Source organism: Amphiprion ocellaris, chromosome 10 (assembly GCF_022539595.1).
Source record: "Amphiprion ocellaris isolate individual 3 ecotype Okinawa chromosome 10, ASM2253959v1, whole genome shotgun sequence".
Classification (NCBI taxonomy): Eukaryota; Metazoa; Chordata; class Actinopteri; family Pomacentridae; genus Amphiprion; species Amphiprion ocellaris.
Genome location: NC_072775.1, coordinates 24,379,046 through 24,395,842, shown reverse-complemented (window position 1 = coordinate 24,395,842; position 16,797 = coordinate 24,379,046). Strand labels below are relative to the sequence as shown.

The 16,797-nt window shown below is 41.0% G+C and overlaps 1 protein-coding gene across 1 annotated transcript; it reads left to right on the top strand.

Annotated features, from left to right (window-relative positions):
- The first annotated feature begins 10,488 nt into the window (after nt 1-10,488).
- LOC111576984 (transmembrane protein 200C) lies at nt 10,489-16,303 on the top strand. Its single transcript, XM_023283009.3, has 2 exons — nt 10,489-10,655; nt 13,876-16,303. Exon 2 carries the CDS (start codon nt 13,909-13,911, stop codon nt 15,526-15,528), a length of 1,620 nt encoding a protein of 539 aa, XP_023138777.2. The 5' UTR covers nt 10,489-10,655; nt 13,876-13,908; the 3' UTR covers nt 15,529-16,303.
- Nucleotides 16,304-16,797: the final 494 nt, after the last annotated feature.

Genomic DNA, 16,797 nt, shown 5'->3' with positions numbered 1-16,797 from the left:
GCAGGGTTATATTACTGTGATTTATTCACAGATATTTCATGACAGTGCCATAACAAAGGGTCACTTTCCTTTCAATGAAAACAACCTCCCTGCCAATCGAAGGTCCCCAAAGCTATGCACTGTGTCATAGATCTATCCACAGATTGCATCTGACATATAATTCAAAACTCAGCAATATCCAGCTCCCGAAGAGAAAGCCCCAGAGAACAATGTAGCTGACAATGCATGTTTCGGCATGTCTTCAGACCCTGGGGTTGGCTCTGTGCTTTCTATATCCTTCCTCTTCTATCCATGTGCATGCACATCCATCCATCATTAGACCTACATATTCTACCATCAAGTGTATTTGACAGCAACCTATTCTTGCCATGTCAGGCTTTGGGGGAAGGTTGTTCCTTAGGCCACTCTGTCCTGAAGCATTTCTTTGCAGATGTTAGGGAGCAGCATCTGCTGTTACACTCTGCTGACCCTCAGTGGGAATTGCCTTCAGGAAGTCCTCCTCCTTAAAGGAGCAATTTATGTGCTTCAGGCAAATCTGCTATGATATGCATATGTATAAAATGCAGCAGCTGAACTGATTTTTTTCAGCTAGAAATAAAGAAGATAAGCCAGTAGTGGCCACACTGATCAACAATAATGAACAGCTGAGTGGGAAATGCTTGACTGGTTTGATGTATTGCAATTCAGTCACAAAATGCTGATGTCAGGGTCTCAATTTGCTGTTCCCAGTGAGCCGATTGATCTGTCCAGTCTTGAGTCGAAGGTACACGCTGATGACTGCAATATGATGGCACTAAGAGGCTTTTCTTGGCAGAGGTCCTTCTGTAACAACTAAGGCTTTTTTTCAGTGTGAACAGCTTTTTAAATCCTGGTTGTTGACTCTGTGTGTTCCTTTACTAGTGGACCCAGGAACATGACTTCATTTAATTTCACACCTCAGTTCAGAGCATCCTAATATTACGTGTAATAGGGAGTTAACTCGCTGCATAAATTTGCCGCTGAAAAAGCTAAAGGGAGTGAGGGATGCAGTCGAGTCGAGTTGGGCTGAGATCCCTGTGGAACATTTCTATTAACATATTTGAAAGTTCAAGCAGTTTTGGATTATTGTCTGAATTTCTGCATGACTACTTTAGTGCAGTAGTGACAGGGCAGCAGGAACAATTAGATATCCTTGCTTATTTAACCTGTTTCAAAGTTTTAGAAAAGAAACTGCACAAACTAAAAAATGAAGAATTTAAGGATAAGAGCAAACAAAGATATGATGAAGTAATAAAAGATAACATTAAAAGTATAAGTGAATATATAGTCGATATACTGATTCCGTTGGCAACAGTTGCTTATAGAGAACCAATACCATTAATTGTGGGTCAGGTGAGCAATATCCCAACTCCAGTATTAAGGCTCTTTGTCTCTTTTAAGGATATTTTGGGCTTATTATCTTCTAAGTATTCCTTGGTGCTCATCAGCTAGTTGCTCTGTGTCTTTATGCTGTTTGTTGCAGAATAGTTTAAAGAAGAGCTTTGGCTGATAATTTTCCTGAGGGTTGATCAATACAAGCGATCTCTCTTGTGTTGTCATTGTGTTTTCACTTTATTGTTATTTAATTAAAGCCGCTTTAAGCAAGATCTGTAGGTCACTTCTTGATAAATGATTTTTCTATCCGGAAGATCCATCGTCATGGTGAAGAGTTGACAGTGCACAGCACGGATGCTATGTGTGTTAAGATAAAGCAAAATCAGCGCACATAAGCATCTGTTAGGCTTTGCCCTGCCTGTGTCGATAGCGTAGGTAAAACAGCAGAGTCGATCAATCTCTGTCCTGCCACACTGTACTGCTGAGTGTGGTTCAGAGACAGGAAAGTGATGAGTCGGTGCTCTCACTGGACTGTTTGGTCTTAGGCCAGTTTACAACCTGCTTTGTGCTGTGTTTCCCGTCTTTTTTCTGTGTTCTTGTCTCCCACTCACACTCTCTCCAGCAGCTAAAGGTAATAATAGCAGTGTGTACAGTATGCCTGAGTGGTGTAATACTACATGTTCAGCTGCCTGCAGCCATAATGCCTTCTTGGCAGTGGGGATTGTTCAGTGACTAGTTCTGTGACAAAATATGAGTTATTTCCTCGTTTTCTGGCTCAATTTTCAGGAAATACAATAACTTGATTCATCACAAAGGTCACACATCTGGGTTTTATTGTTAATTCTGACCTTACACGCCTCACTTTGTAACCAAGATGACAAAAACTGTCTTTTAACATCGAAACAGGAGTGTACAACCATGCTATCCAATCTATGGTTAGTCAGGGACAGTAGTGTTTTAAACTAAATGCTAATTCTAGCATTATTGCTGACAATGACAATGTTAACATGCTGATGTTTAGCAAGTGTAGGTATAATGTACTTTGCATCACATTGGTGTACTGATGAAGTGCAGTGTCATGAAACTGGGTGCATGCACTGTGGAAATATGAAACACTTTATAAACCTTGTTTTGGAGCCAGGTCTCTTTTATGTGGTTCTATATGTGCAGTTTTTTGGTCATCAGGGCCATTTAATTGTTCTGATGACAAATGAAATCACAGTTACACTATCATTCAATAGTTTGGGGGCCATCAGAAATACAGTCTAGACATTGTTAATGTGGTAAATGACTATTCTAGCTGGAAATGGCTGATATTTAATGGAATATCTACATAGGAGTACAGAGGCCCATTTCCATCACTCCTGTGTTCTAATGCTGTGCTTTAATGCTACATTGTGTTAGCTAATAATGTTGAAAGGGTAATTGATGATTAGAAAATCCATGTGCAGTTATGTTAGCACATGAATGAAAATGTGAGTTTTCATGGAAAGCATGAAATTGTCTGGGTGACCCCAAACTTTTGAACAATAGTGTATGTCTCTATATTGATTTAAATAAGAGCCTGTTCTTGTTAGCTGGAAATGACTGCCCAGGGGCATTTCCATGATGCTGGCAAGCGGTAAGACTTTCCCATAAAGGCATTGGCAGTGCTGGGAATGACAGTGCACTCAATTTGCATTTGCCTCAAAGAAAGGCTTCAGGTTAACCACATTTACCAATACCATGCCCACAGATCGACGTTGGACATCACTGTTTGTATGACTGATTTAATGGGACACAAATAGCACCACAAAAAGTGCTAATATACAGTACACTGTTATAGCAAATGTTTTATGCTCTAAATGAGAATTTGAGATCTTTTTGAGGATATGATTTGGTTTTTAGTTGAAAACAATGTTGTCATTGCATTGTTTTAGGGATATTGTAGATTGTTGTAATATACACAACATGTTTATAGATATATAATTAGGAGTAGCAATTGTTTTGTAAACTAAAATTCTTAGTAGGCTTCACTAAATAAAATAAAATTATCATAACTGATATCTTTTAAGTTACATAAACATAAAATATAAATCTAAGTGTAGCTCAGCTACATAAACAGGTTATTTACATATTGCTCACTCACAATAAATAAGTCATTTTAACTCTACAATCTTAAGTTTACCTTACTAAGATTTTTTGAGGGAACAAGTTTGCATTTTTTTTTTTAAGTAAAGCCAATTAATTATATTTTACAGTGTAATGCAACTTCACTACTGTTGTGCTGAGCTGTCTTTTGACTTTGAAGACAGAAATTCAAATACAAGTTGAAATATCTAATTGGGAAGTTCAAATGAAACACACCATAATATTTAACATATACTGTGTTTCCTATAGTGTGCTATGCATACAAACATTAGACGGTTAGCAATAAACACATGGTACATTTGAGACTGACAGGAATGTCATAAGCTAAGTCAGTTGGGCAAATTAAAGTTTGACTGATGATGATGGTAGATGCAGAGGTTTTTTCACCTCATGACAAGTTTGGGGGGTGACTACACATGAGAGTAAGCATTAACGGTCTGCATACAGTGAAAGGCAGTGCAACAGACATAATTTTTTCGAAGTTCTTATTAATTTTGCCTGGTGATTTTCCTCTGGCTCTGTCTAAAATTGACAAAATCAGAATTTAGCCAAATTGCTTTGTGCTGTTACGTTAAAGTTGCAGTAATCAACTATTTTATTTTAAAAATGGATCTAATGCCTATGTAGAAACAAAACCCACAAAGCTCTGATTAATGCACTCTGTGCAAAAAGCCAGACACTGAACAGCAGGCAGACATAGTGACCAGCTGATGAACATGGTTGACTCTTTAGCAGCTAAAGAGATAGACATTTCCCTCAGGAGTTGCAAACCAACAACACTGATGCAAGGAGAGGGTATTTTATATGTACTGGCAGCTAGAAACCCAACAAAGCTAAAAGTACAACATTTCTGTTGGCTGTTAAAAGAGGCAACTGTTTGTGAAATCCTTTATCAACTTTATATGAACATAATTTGTAGGCGGTGTGTTGACAGATTATCGTGCTGTCACAAGTGGCCAAAAAATCAATTTATGTGGGTTTAATGTCACTCAAAAGCAGGCAGAAGCATTTTAATAATGTCCTGTAAGCATTCCTTCACGATGAGGCACATTCTGTTGGAATAAAATCTTCCCTTTAAGTGTGTGTTCTTGCTTCTAGCTGAAAGCTGTTCGTCTCTCCACTTGGCCTCGTCCATTTCCCCATTACTTCGTTTTCATGCTGCCTTTTAATAAGCAAAATTAATGACAGCACAGATGTGCTTCAGATCTGAGGATAGCACACAATAAGTATTATTTAAAGCTGCCAGTGTGTTAAAGTGAGGTCAAAATCTCTTTAAGTTTTTAGTCTGTATGCACCAGCAATAATATATCGATTCACTCATTCTGTTGAAAGAAGAAAAATTATCTTTTTAATACACCTTGACAGTTAGAATTTTCAACTGTCCTTCCAGCAGGAAAGGTTAATATCCCAGATAACACAAATGAGCCAGAGTCCGGCAAAGGTTTAATTCACTGAAAAATGTTGATTAAAACATTAGCATATGAAAAGATGAATGACCTCAAAGATGCTCTGGATAAAAGCAGTCAAAAGTGGTTGTGTTAGGTCGACCACAGAGATGAAACCCTTTTGATCGGAAATATGTTTTCAGGCAGTTGCTACACAACTGGGAATGTTGTGATGGAGATAAGTGATTAATGTGCTAAATATATGCATTGAAAAAACTGCATTGTATTTTCAACAAGCAAATCAGCCTTAGCAACAATCCATGTTGTCATATTTACAGCGTATTTGACTCTCCAAAGTCAAAATAATACAATGGAATTGTATATTCCAGCTGTCATATCTGTCATCTACTGTTGTTTGTGTCTCTCCCCTGGCGACTCACTGGAACCTTTTAAAATGATTTCTTTTTGCCATAGCCAACACATTTTAACAGTCTTTAGCTCTTTTCTTCAGACCCAGTCTCCTTGAGGAAACAGTGTAAATATTCAGTTTTGTGTTCCTCCCTGAATAAATGCTATTAGACATTCAAAAAAAAATTAATAAAATGTGTCAATCCTTTTGCTTCCTCACCCTGCAACTTTTATCTGTTCTGAGAATCCATGATGTAACTGAATGTCATGTAGACTTGTGTAGCCAATGCCAAGACAACGTATTTCTTTCACTTGGTTTACCTGCTCAGGTAATATCATGTGACGGCTGATGTATCCATAGCAATGAACCCCTGTAGATGCCCTCAACCCAGCCTCCTCTGACGGGCTGATTAGCATGCATGGATGAGACATGAGCTCTTCAGTCATTGGTACTGTCAGTTCCTGGCATGGGTTCTGGTTCACCCCTGCAGAAGACCCAGCTGGCTCTCTACCCTCCTCCTATCAATTTTACGCCTGCTGTATTCCGCATGACTGCACTGAGAACATGCTCCTGTACGGTGAATGTCAATGCCAGCATGTCGAATGTCATCATATTTTTTTTTTGGCCTCTCTGGATAACCTCTTTTCATTGTTTCCCCTATCACGTTCTTTTAAGCAAGTCACTCAGTTTAAGGGGGCGACTTACAACGATGTCAGCTCAAAAAATATTTCACGCACAAGCCGTCGACTGTCACTTTTGCCCTCGCATTTGAGTCTCCACTGTCTCTGTCCCAGCCCTCCAGCCCAGATAAAAAGGAACCTCTTCTAAGGTGTTTCATGAGGCATTATAAAATGGTTGCCATGGATACCCAGTCTGAACAGGCTCCACATACAGGCAGCAGAATAGGAAATGACAGATGCAATATTTCACATTTCAAAAATTCCTTTTTCTCTCTCCAGTATACAAGCTGATGGACCGTTATGTTAAAAATGCCAAAGATCAAGGTCCTAAAAATAGGTCCTCAGGGCTATTTGCTGCAGTTCACATCTGAGAGGCTATTTACTTCTTGCTCCACGGAGGTGGGTAGAATGGTATTTTCCGCCTCATTTGGTCTTTGTTGTTTCTCCCTGAAGAGATGACCTATATTATCTAGTATGGGAGATCAAAGAAGGCTTTCTCACTGATCTCATGAAGCTTGCATCTTACAAGCCCTGAGAATTAATACTGATTGCGCAACAGCCTCACTGCACTGCAAAATGTGGTCATGAAGCTAAACAGTGAAAAAAAACGGCTTCTTTTGTAGCTGCTCAGCCTACAAGATTTATGATCCTACAGTTTAGGGAGACCAGAACTTTTGATTTGGGGGATTGTAATTACTGTCTTTTCTTGAGATAGTTCAGACTCTACTGAATGTTGTATGAATATCCACTTAATGTGCACATTAAGCACTCAGACTTTGTCTTTTTTATATTTTCTTTGGCAAACTTTGATAAGACTGAGTATAAACTTACGAGAGTTGTCTGAGTTTGGTATCTGGTTTCTGTTTTCCGTTATGAGAATATATAACGCTATTTTTTCCCCATCAATTCCCATTAGTGTTACTAGCTGATGATATGTGGGCTAATGCTGACCTCTATTCATGTTCAGTACCTTCAGACATTTATACTGTGGAAATGAAACAAGGTCACCGGTGGAAATCGGCTACCTGCTGGGAACAAGTGTTCTCCTGCTGCTCTCCACTCGCACCTTCCTCCATGTGCCTGCACTCTCTTGATGCTTTTTCCTTGGTAATCCAACTACTGGTCCCCTTTGCCTGCTTCAGCTGGTTGTCCCATTCCATTTCCAGCCTTCCCCATAATGTCAGAGATGCATGGCTGCTGAACATAGAAGCGAATCAACCAGAAATGCCCATATGTCTCTATGACCTGTATCAGCCGCTGTGCTGTCATGCATCTCATTAGCCACAGTAGCAGAAGCTGCATATTGGGCCTAATGGTCATTCATCAAAAGAAGGTCTTCTCCCCACAGTATCTGAGCAGTCAGTGGTACAGATGAGGGCTACTGTGGGAAAATCTGGTGTGATTTATGAGGACTTTCTTTCTTGAGATACACTGTGCAAGATAATGAACATAATCATAGCTTCAGCTAAAAACAGGGGGTCAGCAGATTGATAGTTTTGGATTTAATAATTGTATCTTGGTGAAAAGGAATATTTTGGCTTTAAAAACGTAATTTTTTTTCCCACCCTGTTTATGCACTGTTAGCATGTGTTGTGATTTACAGAGGAGGATTTGGTGATCAAGTTCTAACAAATAATTCAGTTAAATACTCTGCCAAGGAACGTGTCGGAGTTATCTGACGATCGGCGCACATTTGTCTGTCGGTCTGTCTGTCTGTCTGTCTGTCTGTTAGCAACATTACTCAAAAGTGGACTTACAGATTTGGATGAAATTTTCAGGAAAGGTCAGAAATGACACACAAGGACCAAGTGATTAGATTTTGGCAGTGATGTGGCTTATAGTCAGGATCTATGGATTTGTTAAAGATTTCTGTATCATTGTGAAATATAGCAGTACAGCACCACTGTAACTATGACAAGTGAACACTACGTCTGCTGCCTGCTGATGATCACATGATTAATATCCTGCTACAAATCAACCATTTCAGACGTTTCACACTGGTGCAGTTTTCACTTTAGTTGATGGACCATCATCTCACAGCTATTGTGTCCTTATCCCTAAGACCTCAGAAGGAAACATGCCTTATATCTTTCCGACTGTGAAGCCCTTTGACTTGTGCAGCAACATAGACAGTAATGATGAAGTCCCCTGAAGGAAGCTGATCTCTCGCTGAGCCCATAGTCCCACTTCCCACAATCCCAATTAGCTGGTTAAGTCCAAAAAATGAAATTAAACCCCTGCAGCTCCTGAAACTGCTTCAGATGGATCTTTTAGCTGCTAACAAGAATATTACACACAGAAAGGGTGCTGGGGGAGGATAGCAAGCTCGAGGACAAAGCAAACGTCTCCTGCTGTGCTGTGGTTGTGCAGATACAGTAACAAAGTCGGTTAGGTTACAGTAGGAGAATCACTGCAACTATTTTTGACACTGGAGTGTATGTGAGCCCAACTGTGGTGCATCATACCCTGAGCTGCTTGGATGTGTGAGGGATGATCTATTTTTTTGATAAGCATCAGAAACTGGTATAGGAGCAGACATGAGAGACTTGTATAGGAGGCACATCATTCACAGCAGACAGGACAGAAGAGTGGTGTCTTAAATAACCATGACAGACCTGATATGATCACTGAGGAATGAATTGAATTATTGAATTACTGCTGTGGTGGGGATGGGAATGTCCCTCCCAAAGATGAAAGACCCAGTATTGGAAGACTGTGGCATAATGGAAAGTCACTTTTTGTTTCCTTAACAGTGTTACATTCCCCTATTTACACTTTCTCATATTCCCTTTTTCCTTTTTTAGGGACAGTGTAACCCCACTGCACTCATAATCCATCACTATGCTCTAAGTAGGTTTAGTTACCTGTACATGTCTTGACAAAAAATAATTAAGTGTGTGAGGGTAAAGTCATTAGGCAAGTTAGAAAGTCTGCAGATTTTTTTGTGGCAGCTTCTGCAAGAGTCTGCAATCTACTCTTTCACCTGTAGGTGATGCAAAATATGCTTTCCACAACTATTAGATAACTCTTAGCCTTTACCCTGAATACCTCTCTATAGTTCTACATTGTGTAAAGACAAATTAATTCAAAACAGTAAATTGATTAAGCAGTACAGGTGTTACCAAGTCAACAAGAAGACAGTTGAGGGAGTTCATGGTGAATCCTGGACTGTATCTATCTACACAAACAAACACAAACACACACACATGCACGCACGCACACACACACACACACACACACACACACACACACACACACACACACACACACACACACGCACACACACACACATAGGCTCACTTCTCAAACAGATTGCTGATTGGAATTGGAATCTGAGGGGAAAAGTAATCTTTTGATCCTCATGCTGACCTGATGTGCACATAATGATGTAATTAAGGGTGATGTGGTTTTGGTTGTATTCTGCTGATAAAATGTAAAAATATATGTCCAGACCTATAAAGTCTAAGATGAAAATAAAATGTACAGTAAATTTACCTTATTGTCTCTGAGTTCTCCACGGCTACTTAAAATGAGTGAGTATAGGGGTATAAATCCACTTGGATATACTGATGAGGCCTCCGCCTGCCCTTTCAAATGACAATAATTTACCAACCACCAGGGCTATATTCAGTCAAGCAAGTTACATATCATTGAATCCACTTTATCTCTAAAGGTTGTTTCACGCTGACAATTTTGTAATAATAGCTGCTGTCTTTGTAGCTTGAAACACCCGGGTTTAAGCCTATGTCAGAAGCTCAGAAACATCTGTTGTGTGCCACTCTATCTTCCTATATTGCACAGCTTATCGTCATACTGAAAGCTGTTCCAGAGCCCCAGACCAACTCTGCACTGGTTAAAACTAGGGATTAAAGACAGGTCTTCAAAAATCCCTGGATTATTTCCCTTGTCCGTGTGTACTTTAGCTCTGACTACGGCATGCACACTGGAGTTTTCTCTGTTCCTTCCGATAATTTATGCCATAAACAAAACACATTTCTGGGTCATAAATTCGCAGTCATCTCTCAGGAGCATCAGCGTGGAGCGTTGTTATGCATGGCTCTCCTGCCCAGTGTGAAGCTGCTGCCTGTGTCTCCAGTCTCACATCTCTGGAACACATCTGGACTCTGTCATATTTCATTTTGTTAAACACGACAGCACATCATACAAGCGATTACAGCAACCCAAGGTGAACGTAAAGGCACATGATGGAAGACATGATGAATTTGGTGTACTTAATATTCCACCCTCCGACACTAAACTTGAAACCTATAGCATATGTAATTCATATGTTGTATTTTTTAAAATCCCATTTATTAGAAGTATGCACACAAACAAGTAATCTGATGTTGCATTTGTCATAAAAGTGAATCCCAAGCCATTGCGCAAAAGTAATAAGCTGGGGAAAACGCAGAACACGTTCCTGTTTAGTTTAGAAATCTGGAGAAACCTATCTGGAGGTGTTCGCAGTAAAACATAGAGTAGGATAAACGCTGTGAGCAAGCCTCGTTTTTCTCCCTGCCTAATAATCACCGCCAATGGAAATGCGGTTGGCCCGCCCCTGCCGGTCTATTGTGAATCCGCGTCTACACAAGAAACCCACTCTTCCAGCCTTGGCACCAAAGTGGCGCACCACGACATGCACAGCTGAACGAGGAGTGCGCCTTCGAAGATGTTTTACTGTCAAGCCCTCAATTTCTGGTGAGAGACGCGCTGTTTAATGATTTTTAATTAGATTTTTCATGTCACCAACAGTCTGCTGCGCCTTTACCGCCAACTGCTTCTTTCTGGTTTTAGTAGTCGACTCTGACTCCATTGTTTCGAGGCACAACGAGGTTTAGGAAGTGTTTTAATTCGGTGACAGACTCGTTTAGGTTTCAGGGTGTTTTTGCTCTTTAATAAATCGACTGACAAGAGTTTGGATGTGAAGGAGGCGTTGGACTTGAAGAACTGCGCACCGTCTGTCCGTTTACTTTTATTCGTGACATTAAAATTGGGGTTGTTTTGATGAAGATATTTCGATGTGTCTCGCATCTATCAGTCCAATATGCGACGGGCATAGAGAGAATGTGAAAAATAACAATATTTTAAATCTGTTCATTGTATTAAACTTTTTTTTATGGCCGTGATGATGCCATATACCGATTTGTAGTAAGTTGGTGGGAGACATCAGTGGGTTCTGCAGTGGTGTGGTTGTAGGAACACTGAGTTGTAGTGTCAGTGATGGAAGCATGGGCTTCGTCAGGCCGTGGTGAACGTATGGATGTTTGTCATGTGTCTGCACCTTGAGAGCATCAGAACACAGTGTTTGGTTTTGTGTTGGAGAAGAGGTGCGTCGCCGAGGCTCTGGACATTTTCAGGACACCTCGGGCCCATGTTTGTTTCACGGTATTTTTTTTTTTTTCCAAAAGAAGAGAAACAGATGCGCCCTAATGTCAACAGTCGATTATTCACGCAACATTGCGCGAAAATATGCGCCCCCGCAGATCGGAGGGTGTTAAGCCTCACTCTCTTTTCCTCTCCTCTCCAACCTGCCAGACGAGCAGCTTTTAGCAGCAAAGCGAGGAGTTTGGCAGCTTCCTCTTCAGCACCGCAGACAGAGACACAAACCCGACTTGTCCACACCCACTTCTGGGCCACGTTACCGCTGCCCTCCTCTCCCCAGTCATGGAGAGGTCTGCCAACGCTTTATCAGTGTTAGTGCGGGTTGACTTGCTCGCGCCCGGGAGGTATTTGAGTGCTTATTGGATGTGATATGCAGAGAAAGTCGCTATAAACAGCACCTGAGTACCGGTGTGATGTTTGCTGAAGCTCAGGTGCAAGAGGTCTGTGTTCTACTCTCCGTGGGAAATGCGTGTAATAAGTGGAATCAAAAAAGCGATGTCCATCTGCAACCTTTGAGAAGGTCTTGTTTTATATTTGCTGCTTAAAATGGATTTGTGGAATTTGCAAAATAAGTTATTCATGAAGCTAAGCCCCAAGTCATACACAGTTAGATATGAATTATCAAATGAAACATCTAGCCACCAGCACAATCAAGGAGGGAAAGCTAGAGTCTGTGTAATTAATCATCCTTGTCCTCCCATTGTTATTCACCACATGTGGCTGAAACTCATCATCTGTAATCATGATAAGTGTTGGTGGCTTCATTGCTTTTTGGACCACAGCTTCTACTATCATACAGCAGTGACTGGTAATCATACAGACACACATGTGAATATCCCACACGGCAGAGACTGTGTCGGTGTATAAGCAAATGGCTAATAGCTTGTGTTTGTCTTTGTGCTGTGCTGTATGTGAAGGGCGCTGTCATCTTGAAGCACAGCTGCGTTGGTTGATGGTGAACTGGATTTGGGTGGAAAGCAGGAATGAGAGTGTTGGTAGGAGAGAGTGATAGAGAGAGGAGAGACTGAAAGAGAATGAGAGTAAAAAAAAGCTAGGGTGAGGTGGAGAGAACATGCCTGCTGGCTTCCTGTCTTGACACATTACATTTTCATAGGTAGATGTTGCACTGGAGCAGCAGAATGTAGATAAATAGCACCTCTTGTTCTCCACTGTCAACTTGGGTATTTTGTCTGTGTTTTGTCTACATTGTTGTATTCATAGATCGAGCAGCAGAAGCAAATGGATGTTATCTCTTGGTTCAATCTCCATCTGATGACTAATACTACATGTGCCTTTACCTGGATTGGTGCTAGATAAAACCCCAGCAGACCTATAGGCAAAAATGTACCATGGGCCCCCTTTAAAGACCCCATACTTTGAACATTTAGGTTTTCAGATTTTATTTTGGGGTCTACTAGAACATATTATATGCTTTATTGTTCAAAAATACATTATTTTTCTCATACTGTACATTGTTGCAGCACCACTTTTCACCCAATGACCTGTTTTAGCTCCTGTCTCTTGATGGACTCCCTTCAGAAAAGCCTCGTCTGCTCTGATTGGAATGCTGGCCAGACAAAAGCAAATTTGGTTACCATCGTAAACCCAGTTCTCTGAGTATAGGGGTACAGAAGAGAGTCTAGTGAGGTGATAATCGTAGACTGCAATGGATGCTCATTCGTTGTTTGATGGTCAAACCAGCTGCCAGACAGTTATAATGCCAATGTGTTACATGGTGATGTAAATAAGTAACAGATGAAAAGCCTGGGTTTCAAACATAATATTTCAGGCAGGTAGGGAACAGCCATTCCTGTGAGAGAGAATGATTCTTTTTGGTATGAACTCTGGACTTTGTAAGCTTGCAGGTCTTTCACCTGCACAAAAAAGCTATTTCACACTAAAAGAAAGGTAAAACCAGAAAGTTTAATATGGGCTCTTTAAGTATCCCTTCGCATGTTGCATTAAGCTGCTTTGCTCCCCAAATCCAGTGAATATCCATATGCAAAAACAATGACGAGAAATTAAAAGAACATTTTCCATTTAAAAATATGGAAGTACTGTATCTCTGGGCAAACTACAAAGATCTATATCTGTGAACTGTAAATTTTACCATTACTGTGGGTGGATTTTTGTTAGATCTAGACAAAGGTAGGCTAACCCTTTGCCTAAGTTTCCAGTGTTCGTGTTGAACTAAGCAAACTAGCTGCTGGCTCTAGTTCCATGTTTACCCTACAGAAATGAGAGTGGTATAGACCAAAAGTAACTAACATGTTTTTACAACAACTCTTCCTTTAAAACCCTTACCATTTCCATTTGTATTGTGTTTTAAGGGTGCATAGTGCCTTTTATCAATCAGATTTCCAGCTAAGCCAAATATAAGAAAATATAACTGAACCTGAGGCTTCCGAGGTAATCCAACCTTGTATGCCTGATAAACCTTGATTACATAGACAATCTCTAAATGAAATAACCATATCTGCTATGTGGCACTTTGTATGCAATAAAATCATCTCTTCTCTCTTTTGTGTTCTCACAGACTGAGTGACAAGCCTGCTGTCTAATAGCCACCATGATAGCCACAGGCGGCCTGCTGCGCATGAACAGGCGCCAGGATTCACTCCGATCTAAAAGCCGAGCAGAAAACAAACGAAAGCGGAAATCCAAGAAAAAAAAGAAGAATGATGTAGTTGTGGTGAAAGGGAAGCTAAATTTCTGCTCTCCGGCTGGTTTGGTGGCTGCTGTTGGAGTCGTAGTTCTCATGGTTGGGGTTTCAATGGCTGTGCTTGGCTATTGGCCCAGCCAGAATCAGCAGGAGTACCAGGAGCGCCGCAGAACTGGAGCATACCATCCCAACAGGATGAGCTATTCCAAAAGTCCGCCTGTTTCCTCTAACTTGACCCATGATAAGCCTCCTTTTGGCCAGACAAATTTTTTCAACCAGAGCCATTCTAACAGTAGTGTCCAGAACCCTTCCTCTCGCTGTGGCTTACTTTGTGACTTCCTGGATAACTATCTGTACTCAGACAATCTGAAAGTCTTCGGACCGCTGGTGATGGGAATCGGAATTTTTCTCTTCATCTGTGCCAATGCAGTCCTCCATGAAAACCGAGACAAGAAAACTAAAATTATTAACCTGAGAGATATCTACTCCACAGTGATAGATCTACACAGCATACGGTCGAAAGAATACACCCCTCTAAATGGCATGGTGAACTATACACAGTCGAGGAGTGCAGAAGGTCCACCAGGTTCATTTCCTGCGAGTGGGATGCTTACTCGTAGTTCCTGGCCCTCCACTGGACTTGGTTTCCAGGGTGAATTAGAGGGTGATGAGGTGTTTAGACGTTCCTCATTGGCCAGCAGGCCACGTAGCTGGTCCAGAGATGTCCAGACCTTTACAGACACTGTCTACAGCATCTACAAAGACTACAGCAATAGCAATGAGCGTGCTCCACAGCCTCGACAGTGGGAGACCACCTCCATCGTCACATCCTCTGTGAACGCTTTCACTCTCCCTGTGATCAAACTGAACAACTGTGAGGTGGAGGAGTCTCAGAAAGCACAGGCACAGGGACGCTCTGAGGAAGAGGTTGTTATTGAGGCTGCTGCTGAACACATTAGTGAGGAAGGACAGAGCAGCAGGAGCCAGACTGACAACATGGACTGCAAGCAGGAGGAGGCCTTGATGATGGATTCCTCCCCACCCCATCAGAGTCATGAGGAGATATCCACAGACGCAGCTAACCAACAGGGGGCACTGCAGGCTCAGCCTCTACTGCAGTGGACCCAGCTATTTCCTCCATCACCTGTTGCCACGGTGATGGCATCACAGCTGTCGCTCAACTCCCTCACAGATCAGCCCAGGCCTGCGCGCCGCTGCAGCCTGTCTCTGTCTGCGTGTCGTCAAGGTGACAGAGCCAGGCGTTTCAGCTGTCCCCGTCTGGAGCGCTCCAACAGCAAGGGCTACATCAAACTGACTGACCTGGGGGGCGAGTCCTTCGAAGCCCCCGACACAGACACTTCTTTAGTGGCCACTGAACAGGGAGTAGCAATGGACACAGCAGCAGCAGCAGCAGCAGCAGCAGCAGCAGCAGCAGCAGCAGCAGCAGCAGCAGCAGCAGCAGCAGCGGAGGAAGAAGCTCAGGGAGAAGATAATCTGGTTACACCCAGCACCTCTGCAGAATCCTAGGCAATTTTCTGCTGATGAAGTCTCTTAAAACTGTTTGATGTCTTGTTCTTTGCTTCATATTTTCTTCTGAGATTGCTGATATAAAGCTGGCTGTTACAGTGGAATGGAAACATGAAAAGTAACCAGCTAAGGACTATTGAAACATAGCCATGAACATTCAAGAGCAAGGCTCTTTATAAATAATTCACATCCACAGCTCAATAGCTCGATATTCAGATGTAATTTTTCTATTTTTTTTATGTAGCAACAGCAATACTTAAGACTTGTAAGGAGTTTTAGTAATGATTTATTAAAAAACAGAATGAAAAAAGAAAATGTGAAAAGAAAAAAGAAAAGAAAATCAGATTTTATGACTTTTAACTTTTCTTTTGTATAACAGTAGGGCAAACATTGTAGCTTGTAGAATTTCCAAAACTGTCACTGAGAACTGCTGTCCACAATGTTGTACTGTAGCATTAAGATATGCCACAGAAAGCTAAATAGTCTAGGTTTATTTCTCTACGTTGTTATGTGAATACCACGTGAATAGGTGAACTGAACTGAATCTCAGGTAGGCGTTTGTTTTAGGATCGGGACCTTACGGACAAGGTCTTTCCTACGTGCACACTTGTTTATACAAAGCTTCATGGTTGAATAAATTTGACTGTAATACCTCTGTCAGGTCTAATAGGTGTCCTTGTGTGAAATTAGGTGAAATGCAGCAAATGCAAAATTGTTTGTTTGCTCCAAATAGTTTTACTTGCATTAAGAAAAATTAAACATATGAAAAACTGAATGTTGGACTATGTCTAATTAAGTGTGCGGCAAACATGCTGATGGTGTAGACTGTGTCTTTTGGTGTAGCAGTGCTTCTCATTACAGGAAAACACTGCAGTGGTATTGATGTTGCATTATCTGGGCAAACTGAACTGAGACCAGTGGTCTCTAAGTGACCTTCACAACTATCTGATTTGGTTTGATTTTTTGATTTTTGAAAGTTTATTTTCAACATTTCAGGGGAAAAAAAGAAAACAACAAAAGACAATAACTTGTTCAAAAAGGAGTGGGAAGAAGTCGAAACTTATCTAATCCCACCCCTTCTCTTTAAGCAAATGATTGTAAATCTATTGTTCCTGCTTCTTCAAAATACGACCATATATAAACAATAATAATAATAATAATAATAATAATAATAATAATAATAATAATAATAACTAGAAACGAGAAAAATACTAGATAAAAATACTAGAAAAATTCTCAGAGTCCAATACTCCACCAAGGCTGTTCATT

Bases quoted from the DNA above. Each gene is read 5' to 3' on its own strand.
- LOC111576984 (XM_023283009.3), top strand. From the start codon at position 13,909: ATGATAGCCACAGGCGGCCTGCTGCGCATGAACAGGCGCCAGGATTCA.